This window comes from Chanodichthys erythropterus, chromosome 23 (genome assembly GCF_024489055.1).
Source record: "Chanodichthys erythropterus isolate Z2021 chromosome 23, ASM2448905v1, whole genome shotgun sequence".
In the NCBI taxonomy this organism is placed as follows: Eukaryota; Metazoa; Chordata; class Actinopteri; order Cypriniformes; family Xenocyprididae; genus Chanodichthys; species Chanodichthys erythropterus.
Window position 1 is genome coordinate 24,109,147 of NC_090243.1, and position 14,520 is coordinate 24,123,666.

The 14,520-nt window shown below is 37.0% G+C and overlaps 1 protein-coding gene across 1 annotated transcript in view; it reads right to left on the reverse strand.

Annotated features, from left to right (window-relative positions):
- The window catches only part of lancl2 (LanC lantibiotic synthetase component C-like 2 (bacterial)), a 31,363-nt gene extending 16,855 nt beyond the window's left edge, over nt 1-14,508 (reverse strand). Inside the window, exons 1-4 of the mRNA XM_067377925.1 lie at nt 14,313-14,508; nt 6,884-7,001; nt 6,342-6,549; nt 4,358-4,505 (exon numbers count right to left, since the gene is read on the reverse strand). Of these exons, the coding sequence (XP_067234026.1) occupies nt 4,358-4,505; nt 6,342-6,549; nt 6,884-7,001; nt 14,313-14,483 (645 nt within the window). The 5' untranslated portion in view covers nt 14,484-14,508. The remainder of the gene's footprint in view (nt 1-4,357; nt 4,506-6,341; nt 6,550-6,883; nt 7,002-14,312) is intronic.
- Nucleotides 14,509-14,520: the final 12 nt, after the last annotated feature.

Sequence of the window (14,520 nt, forward strand, 5' to 3'; positions counted from 1 at the left end):
GATGGCAGCAGTGAGAGATTAACCCGTAAAAGAGCCGTGTCATCTGGGGAGCGCTGCAGCGACAGATGAACCAACCACATGTGCCTAGTCATGAAGCAGAAGAAGATGGATAAACTAGGAAGTAATACAGGGAGAAAACTGCAATAGAGAGGATAAATGCAGGCAGTTACAAGTCGTAAAAAAAAAAAAAAAAAGGATCAAATTGCATCTGAAGTTAATGACGCTGAGGCTATTTCAGGCAATGGAGCAGTGAGCATTCAGCACAAGCTTTAGATTTACCCTGGGATAAGAATGACCTCTGGTCAGCAAAGATGAGGTGGCGTCTCTCTTTCGTTCTCTGAAACTGTCCTGTCACCAAAACCACTGCAGCACGCAGCCGGAGAGATTCCCTGTGCCTTCTGTACAGAAAGTCAATAGTGCAGATTCAGATCTTTGTCCTAATTACAGCTCCGACACGACCACTACAGGTAACTCGGCTCTGCATTTGCCAGCTCACGCTATACTAACATGTCCCAAACAATAGCATCATGTCCGAGTCACTGTGAATAATAAAATATGTCCAAACAGAGCCAGGCTGACCTGATGTACAAACACAGAGGGTGCCGTCACAAAACCATCTGTGCCCATGATGCCCTGTAACCTTCCTCACAGCTATTACACTGTGTATAATTCAGCACAGGAACATTATAGAGAGACAAATAATGAGATATACAGATAGTGATAACTGTGAGATATAGCTCATAAATAAATCTGTTAAAAATTATATAAATGAAAATAAATAAATCCTCAAAACTAAACAAAAACCCTTAAATCACCCCCCCCCCCCCCAAAAAAAAAAAAAACATAAAAAAACAAAATAAAAGAACAAAAACCCAACAAAAATAAAAAATAACAAAACAAAATCCCCAAATCAAAAACCCAACAAAACAACAAAACAAAATAAAAACCCAACAAAAAATAATAAAAAAACAAAACAAAATCCCAAAATCAAAAACCCAACAAAAACAAACAAAACAAAAAACCAACAAAACAAAAAACACAAAAAAATTCAAAAACTCCCACCAAAAAAACACACACACAAAAAAAAATCCAAAACCAAACAAAACAAAATCCCGATCTAAAAAAACAAAATCCCAACAAAACAAAAAAACAAACAAAACAAAAAACACAAAAAATTCAAAAACCCGACACAAAAAAATACCCAACAGAACAAAACAAAAAATCCAAAACCCAACAAAACAAAAAACACAAAAAAATTCAAAAACCCGAAAGAAAAAAAAAAACACGGAACAAAACAATAAAAAAATCAAAACAAAAACCCAACAAAAAAAAACAAAAAAAAAATCAAAATCCCAACAAAACAAAATCCTTAAATCAAAAACCCCACAAAAAACAAAAACCCAACAAAAACAAACAAAACAAAAGCCAACAAAACAAAACAAAAAAATAATAAAAAACCCAACAAAAAAAAACAAAAAAAAAATCAAAATCCCAACAAAACAAAATCCTTAAATCAAAAACCCCACAAAAAACAAAAACCAACAAAAAAAAAAACATCCAACAGAACAAAATAAAATAATTAATAATAATAAATAAATGAAATAATTCAGAAATAGTCACTGAATGATTTTAAAAAGTAATCACTCAAATACTTTAGATGAAGAATAATTCCTTCAGATCAGAGCTGTCAAAGAAAGGACAAACTGATGATTCATAAAAAGCAGAGAAGAGCAGCGATACTCCAGATGAACTGAGATGAAGACTGGATGTCAATGGAGTCACTGCAGAAGATCATCAAACAGATCTATTTTCAGATGCTTTCAACCGCAAAATGCACTGCAGAGAACAGAAATACTATTACTGTACGTGTCCTCCAGAGTGTGCTTGAACAATAAAGACAATAAAAACACATTTATTAAATAATAAATGTGGTTATATTGTCCAAACAAAAAATATTTATTAGGTTTCATAGGAGAATGTTATGTTTCAGGGGGGTTATTTTTCATCTAGATGTTATATAAACAATAAAACAAAAGAACGAGTGTTGTAATAAATATGTAGGGAATATAATAAACAATGTAATATATATATATATATATACACACACACAATTTCAAGTTTGTATCTCACAATTCAAAGACAAATAGTCAGAATTGTGTGAGAAAAAGTTGCAATTACCTTTTTTGTTTTTTATTCTGTGACAGAAACTAGCTTTGCAGTCTTATATTTTTATATCCCCTTAAAAAAAAAAAAAATCTGTGGCAGAAACAGGCCTCCATAGATTCCAGTTTTATAACACAGAAACCCGGTCTCAGTTATTTCTCTATGCTCAGCTGCGAGTGAACCTGGTCAGCGCTCAGACCTTCTCTAAAAATAGCCGGAGATGGATATAAGCAGGAGAATGTGTGTATTATTTCCGTGACTGCAGAGCAGATTTTACATTACTGCCAGATTCCTTTTCTCCTGCCTGTTCAAAAACAACAATCGTGTTGCGCAGGGCAGAAACAGTGCTGCAGCGTATTTGTCTTAAAGGGGTCATGACATGGAATTTTGTTTTTAATATGTTCCTTGAGGTTCACTTTTAATCAGGGCTTGATATTAACTTTTTCGTTCACCAGCCACTGTGACCAGTGGTTTTCTAGACACTCAGCATTTTCACTGAACACAATTTTTCTGTTGGGAAATTGCATTTTATATGATTAAAGTTGACTTTGACATGCTTAAATTACTTGATTTTGAGTCATTTTAATTGATTCAGAAGATTTAAAACCCTTTCAAACGCAGAGGGACCACCCAAATCAAGACTACACTGTATATCAGCAATTTGAGCATAGGTTAATATGAGAAATTTTATAAGTTATTTTTTTAATAACAAATTACAAAAACAATAGTAAATTTATTTTATTTTTTTTTATTTTTTTTCAGTTACAGTAGGTTTATTTAACATGTATACCTTTTTTTAATTACTTTTTTCTTGTTTGATTAACATTAATAACAGACAGGTATTTAATTGGGCTGCTGAATGCATGAACGTAATATACTGACACATTCAGTTATTACCCACCTGTTTATGTCCACTTAAGCCATAACGACTGTATTTACACGAGATACTCCACACGATGGGTATTATGACATCTGTGTGTGCGTGTATTTGACTATTCAGGCACAAAAGATTATTTTCAACCCTTATTCCGAGCCTCTGTCTGAAATGATCCGCTCCTTTAAGGTTTGTCAGTAAACGGTATGCACGTGACAAAGTGTTTTGAAAACATTATCCATATAAAATCATCATTTACAGACAAAGCATTATGAAATCATTCACTTCCAGTTTGTGATGCAGCTGCAGTAAGATCCAAGATAGCTGACTGCTTCATCTGTCAACAAAAGTTTCTTTGCGAACTCTCCATTCCATTACACTGTGCCTCAGTCAGATGCTCCGAACAAACATATAATCCTCAGATGCAATCCGGGACACCTTTAAAATAAACCATCCACTTGTTTCTGATGCTGAGATCCTTCTGAAGTCGCAAACCAGCTGTTTAAACTGGACGTGTCAAAGCGAACGTTCTTTCACTCTTCCATTTGTCTTCTTATCGGCAGATGTCAGAAACTGAACGCACATCTGTATGCTGTATCAGTGTAGACAGCATCAGTCATTATAATGACTTCTGTTTGCTTTTGATGCAACGCTCACATCCAGTGTAGGAAAATGTCAGCAGTGGGCGGGGCTTATGATGCAATATTGTATAACTATTGGTCGATGCTTGCTCTGGAGGCAGTCATATGCAAATGCACTTGCATCAAAAATCCTGCAATATCAGAACAAGCCGTTTTTGGAGCTTGTTTATAATCAGGATGATGTGGCAAAAGATCAAGGCAAATTTGATTTCTCATGTCATGACTCTTAACTGCACCAGACTTCCAACTTTAATAACCATAAATTCTCCACATGCCGGATCCAACTCATCGACAGCATTAATGTTACATAATTACTGTGGCAAAAATGCCACACAAAATATATATGAAGTGCCAACAAACACATTAACCGCCTTCATCTTTCTTCACCACTTTTCTGGCTGCGTCCTCATCAGTTCTGCCCACATGCGCTGTAAAACTGGACAGTGGCCAACGCACAAGACATTAATGTATGATGTACACTAAAGCAGCCCACGAGAGGCTAAACATTTACAGTGAGGGTCAGCGGGTTTAATGCATCTGGTGAGCAACAAACATTCAAATGCACTCTAGAGACACAATAAAATGCACATTTTTATCAATTGTAATGCATTTTTATCAATGCTCCACGTTTGTGCATGAATGAATTTTGATTATGAATAGTGTAAAATTTGACAATCACCTTGGCGATGGTGGTCTCATCCACCGTGTCCGGCCCGATTTCTTTGTTGACGTAAAGCAGGGCGTAAAGGTAGCCGGCTCGTCCGTACAGAAGTTCATCAGGAATGTCGGAGTCTGGACTGAGCACTGAACGCTGGAGCTGGAGCAATCTGAGAGAAATTAAGAAATGGTAATTAGTTAAATCATTGTACAACAAACCAAATGGCGAAGACTAGACTTCAAACAAAATCCACACATCTGTTTAAAGGGGACATATCATGAAAATCTGACTTTAAGTGTTATAATCGGGTCCCCGGTACATCTACCAACCCAGAAAACATGAAAAAGGACAACCCAGTAGCTTTTGGTAATTCTTTCTCTGCAAGCATGTGAAAAAAGAGCCGCTCAGATTTCAATCGATGTAGGAAAAGGATCTTATTATAATATTACCGCATGTTTCCATCAGTGTCGACTCCGGTTTGAACAATGTAAGGCTGAACACTTTCCTCATTTTGGCTGCGTGAGATTCTCCAGCTTTCTTGTTGTTGAGCTGTTAAAGCTCCGCCCTCTTCTGGAAAGCGGAGCTCATTTGCATTTAAAGGGACACACACAAAAACGGCGTGTTTTTGCTCACACCCAAATAGGGGCAAATTTGACAAGCTATAATAAATGATCTGTGGGGGATTTTGAGCTGAAACTTCACACACACACATTCTGGAGACACCAGAGATGCATATTACATCTTGTGAAAGGAGCATAATAGATCTCCTTTAATATAATTAGAACATTGTGTAGCATGTTTTCTTGTGCTGTTGTTTAACTGAAACATGTGTATGAAAATCACAATGAATTGTGAGCAAATTAAGCGCAATATTGGCCCAGGGCTCACAGGATATATAATCAGACTCATGTGGAGAGCTGCAGACGAATGAGTACAGAGAGCACCGCATGTGGCCGCTGAATAACACGCTCCCCGCAGACGGATGAGTGAGAGCGAGCGGCGTTCACTACAACACAAGCATTTGTTTCTCGCATACTGAAACGCCTCACAGGAGCAAAAGCAATTTCTACCTCCAGCTCTTCAATCAAATCCAAATCAATGCTCGCCTCACTACTATTCTAAGAGATGAAGTGTATAGAAATCTGAGAGCAGAATAAACTCTAGTTTTTCAATGGCCGACGCCAATTTCTAGAAATCATAGAGGCTATAATACAAATTAATGACAGCTAATTGGTTTTAATAAAGCTGTTTGTGAAAGTTAAAGGTCTGCAAAGTTTTACAGAATAAATAGAGTTATTGTCTCCTAAAAGAAAGAAGTGATTCTGAACTGCCCAGAAATGAGTCGTTAGTAATTCCAGTTTTACTTCCTATGCAGGTTTGTGACTAATTTGCATAATATCCGCCCATTGGCTGCCTTGCCCCGCCCTCAATCACTGCAGTCGTATCTGAGACTGGAAGAGTTTGGTTTGTGTTGTTCAAACTCTGTTTTCTCCACTTTGATGAGATTGATTCGGTAAAACCGACACCATCGTTACTGTTCGAATCACTGTGAATCAAGAGCTGAGATTCAGATATGATAATGAGCGTTTGGTTTCCGACCAATCACAGCAGACTGAGCCAATCAGAGCAGAGCAGGCTTTCAGAGAGGCGGGGTTTAAACAGACCGAATCTTCAAACAAACAGTTTCAGACATGCTGAGAAAATAGCTGATGCTGCAGTGAATATTATGATAAAATTAAAGTGTTTTTTGACCTTGGATGCATGTGAGCCTGTTGTAGGACCCCTTAAAATAGCATAACAGGGGCACTTATTAATTAAAATGGATTAATTTAATGCATTTAATTATTTTTCTAAATAACACATACAAAGTTATTTTGTTTGTAAAACAAGGGATTTTCCCCCTTTACACACCATCTTTTGTGCAAAATCTCCAAACCACACTTACTGAGTGCAAGCAGATGCTGAAGAGAAAAGAGACAAAAATAAAGCTTGAAATGGTTCTTACTTAGTGAGACACTCCTGGGAGTCGGCCTGGTTTTTCAAGTAGTGGTGAACAACCGCGCCTACGGCTAGAGGCCCGGCGTCTCCGCACAAGAAGGTGACACGCCGTCCGTTTAGGTTCCTCAGTGTGCGTTTGACATAATCCAGAGCGCGCTGCAAATGCGAGGCTTCCTGCGTCACACGGTAAAGCTGCAGGTACAGCAGGGCTATGCCTGGGAATGACAATCAGCTTTCAAAGCATTGGGACTCCAGCATTTTTAAAACATTTGCATTTATTTTATATTAGGTTTGAAATTTTCTCGGCACAAAACGGGATTTGAAACTATCTGCATGCAGTCTAAAATCCTGATTTGTGGCACTGTAGAATCCAAATTCAAGAATTTAATGAAACATTTTTCTTTTTAATGGGGAAAAACGCACAGTAACAGCGAGCGTTTCATGAAAGAACACACTTTCTGCACAAAAATAAAGGTAACGGGACACCAATTTGTACTTTATTCATTGAAAGTGCCGTAAAGTCCATGGCATGAACTGTTTGGTACTCACCTGTCCAGCCTGTATAAGTGGAAAAATCGTGTGGATCTGCAGTCTTCAGGCCCTCCTCCATTTGTTGGAGAAGGTCTTTGATTTTGCTCTGCACTTTCTTCTGGAAAGCATCGCTGATCTATTTCAGAGAAGGGGGAAAGTTTGTAAGTAAGCTTCCAAGATTAATTTTGCAAACAGCTGTTTTACTAATTAGCTGATATTAAGGGACACTGGCACTGAGCACTGTACAGCATTAGACCGAGCACAGTGTTCGGAAATTTTGCGGACCAAATACAGAGCCCTGTGGAATCTCCATCATAAATTCAATGAATCACTGCTTCAAATATATGCATATCCATGTCATAGACACACTTCTAACCCTTAAAAGTAAACTGTACCTCAGAGACTTCATGGCCTTGCAATGCAACATCTTTTGTAAACAATATTTGCAAACGTTTGACATTGAATAAAGTCAGAAAGAGACTAAAAGAGAATAGCTAATTGTTAGAGCTGCATGATTCTGGATATCACAATTTCTTGTTTAAAACACAGATCATGATTCTCCCACAATTCTGAATAGACAACTAAAAAAATAACAATTTACTATATGTTAATTGATGCAGTCTATTTAAAAAATATTTAATTCATTTGAATTATTAAAAAAAGAAATCTGTTGAACGAATGATTCAATGACTCAAACTTGTTTCATTAATGAATGAATCAGCGTTTTTGAACGAATCTCTTGATTCAATGACAAATACAATCACTTGACACCACCTACTGGTGTAACGATGTATTACAATCTTAATTTGAAGAGACAAGTTCTTTTCAAAAGGTGATTTGCTCTATTTTGATCGCCACCGTAGACATCAGTGTTTATATCTGAATTATAAACGTTTATCCCAGCACTTCTGTGATCATTTGAATTATTGTAAGACAAAAATAATGACACTGTGTGGTTGGAAAGACTGTTTGAGAAGCTGTTTCATAGTTATACATGACAACGGCTCTCTCTGGATCAGAACACAGATCTGAATGTTCGCTGTCGTTTAACAGAAACAGCCGAATCATTGTAATTGAGGAATAATATTGCAATCTTTTAATGATCAATCGTGAATTGTATCTCGAATCAGCTGTCATCTGTGACAATCTAACAATGATACAAAGGGGAATGTGGCACCCCAGGATCTTGGCGGTCGCCCTGATACAAAGAGCACATTTGAACACAGAAAAAAGTTTCTGTTTGCTGCCACAGGGGGAAATGCATAATGCGCATTGCTATTTCTGAAAGTCTTGAGTTCAATAGCTTGGAAACCTTGGGCATGGTAGAGTGAAGGTGGATCGAATCCAGAGTTATTTCTCTGCTGCAGCAGTGAGTCTGTGAGCCGAATCCTAATGAGGAACGAATCTCACCTATAACACAGAACTCTCACCTACACACACTGACATGTGCAATCTTAATTTATGCCAAAGTAAATATGGTAGTACCTAAGGAGATGAAATAATCCCAAAAATGTCCTCTAGGGGTAGATAATTCAAGCTGTATTTGGCTAACATTGCACAATGATTATTATATTTCCCATGGTTGAGCTTGACAAATGCAGTCAATATTAAAAAGTGCACAAACAATTTTAAGTTGACATTGTTAGTTGAATGAGAACTTTTTCTTGACTTGCCATTTTATAACGAACGAGTGATGCAGTAACTTGGCTGACCATAGAGCCCTGCTGCAGTCTGAACCAAATCTAATAATGAACATGTTTTTCCTGCAGAGAGATGACTGACAGCTGAGGGGACGGAAACAAGAGACCCTGCTGAACCAGAAGACGTGTGAAGCGAACCATGAACCTCTGCGGAGAATACATAAGGAAAATCAGCACAAGGCATAGTGGGATAGAAAAACCTTCTGATCTTTCCTCCACAATGGGGAAAACAGAGATGTAGATATAAAGATCATGTGTGTTAGATGGCTTGAATCTAAAGGACTTCTCAGAGTAGCATTGCTCTGAAGCTAAAACCCTTACAAAAACACTCTGGTACTACCTTCATGGGTCATTGATGCACTTGGGGAGTGAAGGCTGGTGTGGTCCGATCCAACAGACGAGCTACTGTAGCTCAAATTGCTCAAGAAGTTAATGGTGTTAAAAATGTGTCAGAATACACAATGCATCACAGTTTGTTGTGTATGGATTGCGTATCCATCTGCCATTTTTCTCTATTGTTTTTGCTTGCTTACCTAGTCTGATGATTCAGCTGTGCACAGATCCAGACGTTAATACTGGCTGCCCTTGTGTAATGCCTTGAACATGAGCTGGCATATGCAAATATTGGGGTCGTACATATTAATGATCCCGACTGTTACGTAACAGTCGGTGTTATGTTCAGATTCGCCTGTTCTTTTGAGGTCTTTTAAACAAATGAGATTTACATAAGAAGGAGTCTTTACAAAGAGACTCGCTGTATGTCATTTCCATGTACTGAACTCTTGTTATTTAACTATGCCAAGGTAAATTCAATTTTTAATTCTAGGGCACCTTTAAAAAGACATGAAAGTACCAGTATAACCAGTAGATGGCGGCAGAGGAGCACTTATTGGAGTATTAGCCATTTCCACTCCCATATGGGGGAAAGTAGATTAGATTTGCTCCTTCCATATCTGTTTTTAAATCTAGGTCAAAAACTTACCTTTTTGAACTAGCATATATGGTCAATGATGAAATGTATTGTGTGTTTTGTTTTTATGGTTTTCTTATTTATAAATATATATATATATATATATATATATATATATATATATATATATATATATATATATATATATATATATATATATATATATATATATATTATATATATATATATATATATATATAAAGCAATTTTCAAGAATATATATATATATATATATATATATTATTGTCTCTTGCATTGATGTAAAGCACACTGGTTAACTGGTGTTGAGTGTTGTTGTGCTATAGAAATAAAATTGACAAAAGTAGGAAAAGTCAAAAAGTCTCATGAAAAACAAAAACTTTTCCTCAAATTGTGACTGAAATACACAGAAAGCAAGTAAAAAGCACTCATTCTATAATCACTGAAGCTGTTGGTCAGTTAAGGATGGTACATTTCATAGGAGTTTAATATTTACATTTTTCCCTATTAAAAATTAGGTTTTTACATGTTACTGTCATCAATAAAAGTTAATTTTATCTACATCTCAATTCAAGCTCAGTGCTTTACTGTCACATTTCCCATAAATAAACATATAATATTATTAGTAACTGCACTTATTAATGCAAAACATGATTAACATGATTAAATTACCTTTACAATTAAACCCCGCCCAACACCACCTTCTGTAGATCTTGTTGACAACAGTGCCACTGCTCTCATACAGTATATTAGTTAGGAGCCCTGACCATGGTATGTCCCAAAAACACCAGATCTAATCAGTCCCACATTGAGCTTTAAAAGCAGTGAAGCGGCCTCCTCCGTTTGCTCTGAAACGCAAGCCGCCTGCTCAGGGAATGAGTGTTTGAAGCAGATAAAGCCTTCCTCCGTTTGCAGTGAAGAAACAGGCACGATCGGAGGTGGCTTTTGTTTGATGAGCCGAGACGTGAAACCAGCACACTGATTTGAACAGGAGAGGAGAGCATCAAAATGAAAGGCTTCGTGACGATGCTTTCAAGAAGTCACACTCGATGATGTGCACTTGCAGACTAGCAATGTACACTGGCATCAGTAAGATTTTTTAATGTTTCTTCTGCTCACCAAGGCCACATTTATTTATTTGATCATAAATACAGTAGAAACAGTGAAATATTATTTCAGTGTAAATCAGCTGTTTTCTATGTGAATATATAGTAAAGTGTAATTTATTCCTGTGATCAAAGCTGAATTTTCAGCATCATTACTCCAGTCTTCAGTGTCACATGGTCCTTCAGAAATCATTCTGATATGATGATTTGATGCTCAAGAAACATTTATGATTATTATCAATGTTGAAAATAGTTGTGCTGCTTCTGATGTAAATAGATTACTGTCGCACTGCACAATATTGGTTGGCAAAGCCTTTAAAGACATGTTGTATGTGAATTAATGACTTCTTGATAAAGTAAAATGAACAAAACAAGCCATTAAATTGTTAACAAATATTTGTACCACAATTAATCACCATAATCACATAATGAACTGCATAATCATGACAGCCCTAATCTCTTTGTCAAGAAACTAGAACGTCCCACTTTTCACGATCCAAGAAATGAGGGCATCAAACAACATTCAACTGTTTAATATATTCCATCACGTGTGTGAAAATCCTGTCAAGTGTGAAGCTCGAGTGTCGAAGCTGATAAACTAAAACTTCAACTCATCTGAAGGGATTAACCAGAAACTAATCCCTGATCATGATCAAACAAACAGTCACTGAAGACGAGACAAGCGTGAATATGGTTGTCATATCAGTTTTGGAAATACTGATGGAAAGACAAGTTTGATGCATTATATTGTTTATTCTGTTCAGAAGTTTGGGGTCGGTAAGATTTTTTAATATTTCTGAAAGAAGTTTCTTCTGCTCACCAATGCTGTGTTCAATAAAAATAAAATTGTGAAATATTATTCCAATGTAAATCAGCGGTTTCTATGTGAATATATAGTAAAGTGTAATTTATTCCTGTGATCAAAGCTGAATTTTCAGCATCATTACTCCAGTCTTCAGTGTCACATGATCCTTCAGAAATCATTCTGATATGATGATTTGATACTTGAGAAACATTTATGATTATTATCAGTGTTAAAAACCGCTTCATATTTTTGTGGAAATCGTCATACATTTAATTTTTCAGGATTATTTGATACATAAAAAGCTCAAAAGAACAACATTTACTTGAAATATAATCTTTTATAACATTATAAATGTCTATAAATGTCACTTTTGGTCGTGCATCCTTTCTATAGGAATTAATAATTAATTTTTTAATCTTACTGACCCCAAACTTTTGACCAGTAGTACAAGTAATGTGAGTCAAAGCTTAGACAGCTGCATCCATGCTGCATCTTTTTCCTCAACAAATATGAAAATCCATATTTGTTTTTTTGAGTGCTTTGTTTGCACAAAAAAACAAACAAACATAATTTCCCACTTTATTTACAAATATTAATATCCGACATGATTATTTCACGAGAGCAGACCTTGTTGCATGGACGTGCTTTGGAGATTAATATTTTGTAAATAAAGTGGTAAATTATGTTTTAGCACAAACAAAATTATGTTTCGTATTGCAAACAAACAAACAAACGCTCATTCACAAGAACACCACAACGCATACGTGTTGTGTTGACGCGAGAGCGGACGTTGTTGCATGGACGTGCGCTACAGATTCATATTTTGTAAATAAAGTAGTAAATTATGTTTTTTTAGCACAAACAAACAAATAAACAAACGCCTGTTTGCGAGAGAACACGACGCATGCATGTTGTGTTGATGCGAGAGTGGACATTGTTGCATGGACATACGTTAGAGATTAATATTTTGTAAATAAAAGTGGTAAATTATGTTTTTTAGAGCAAACAAAATTATGTATTTATGCACAAAAAAAAATCAAACAAAGTGTTCACAACAGCACCACGTCGCACGCAACGCATGTTGACGCCAGAGTGGACGTTGTTGCATGGACGTGCGTTAGAGATTAATATTTTGTAAATAAAGTGGTAAATTATGTTTTGTAGTGCAAACAAAATTGTTTGTAGCCCACACAAACGCACATTTACGAGAGCACTACAATGCATGTGTGTTGTGTTGACGCGAGAGCACAACAGCACCACAACGCATGCGACGCGTGTTGATGCCAGAGTGGACGTTGTTGCATGGACGTGCGTTAGAGATTACTAATTTGTAAATAAAGTGGTAAATTTAGTTTTTAGCACAAACAAACAAACAAACAAACGCACGTTTACAAAAGCACCATGACGCATGCACATTGCGTTGATGCGAGAGTGGACATTGTTGCATGGACATGCGTTAGAGATTAATATTTTGTAAATAAAAATGGTAAATTATGTTTTTCAGCGCAAACAAGCAAACAAACAAACGCGTTCACTAGAGCACCACGACGTATGCGTGCTGCGTTGACGCGAGAGCAGATGTTGTTGCATGGACGTGCGTTAGAGATTAATGTTTTGTAAATAAAAGTCGTAAATTATGTTTTTTTAGAGCAAACAAAATTATGTATTTTTGCACAAAAAAAAACAAACAAACGCGTGTTGACGCCAGAGTGGACGTTGTTGCATGGACGTGCGTTAGAGATTAATATTTTGTAAATAAAGTGGTAAATTATGTTTTTAACGCAAACAAATGCGCATTTACTAGAGCACTACGACGCATGCGTGCTGCGTTGACGCGAGAGCAGACGTTGTTGCATGGACATGCGTTAGAGATTAATGTTTTGTAAATAAAAGTGTTAAATTATGTTTTTTTTAGAGCAAACAAAATGATGTATTTTTGCACAAAAAAAACCAAACAAAAGCGTTCACAAGAGCACCACGACGCATGCGACGCGTGTTGATGCCAGAGTGGACGTTGTTGCATGGACGTGCGTTAGAGATTACTCATTTGTAAATAAAGTGGTAAATTTTGTTTTCAGCGCAGACAAACAAACGCACGTTTACAAGAGACCGCGAGAGCAGACCTTGTTGCATGGACGTGCGTTAGAGATTAATATTTTGTAAATAAAGTGGTAAATTGTGTTTTTTAGCGCGAGCAAAATTATGTTTTTTAGCACAAACAAAAACAAACAGACGTGCATTTAAGAGAGCACCACGACACATGCGTGTTGTGTTGACGCGGGAGCTGATGTTGTTGCATAGATGTACGCTACACATTCATATTTTGTAAATAAAGTGGTAAATTATGTTTTTTAGCACAAACAAACACGTGTTTAGTAAATTAGATTTTTTAACGCACACAAAGCACTCGCATCGCTTCATAAAATAGACGTTAAACCACTGGAGTTAAACAGATTCATTTTAGGATGTATTTATACCTTTCTTGGTCTTAAAAGTAGTAGTTGACTGTCAATGGAAGGACAGAAGGCTCTCAGATTTCATCACAAAGATCTTAATTTGTGTTCTGAAGATGAACGAAGGTCTCACGGGTGTGGAACGACATGAGGGTGAGTCATTAATGACAGAACTTTCATTTTTGTGTGAACTATCCCTTTAAATGTCCAGCAGAAGAGGAAACGCCCACCTGTATTTGGGTTAGATTATTTTTAGCTTCTTGCAGGGCCAGACTATAATAGAGATCAGAATCTGAACATGTGCATGATTAAATTCGGGCATCTACTGAGGTTATCAAGCGGAGCATCTGTTGTAAACAAACACACACCTGCTCTGACACGGTCCGTTACTGTGACAAACAACCGATAAAGTTGCGAATAAATCGATCACAAACCTTTCCGTTCGCATCAAACGGCTCGTTAGGGTTACTGTCGTCTTCTCCTGCAGTCGAGGACACCATCAGTCCCTGATCCCAGTCCGGGAAAGGGTTTGTGAAGCTGCGCTCCTCCATCTCTGACTCTGAGCCCGTCACGAGCTTCAGCCTCTTCGACATGTTCTCGCCCATCGCGACGGCGGCCCGCCAGGGACACACTCACTACGGC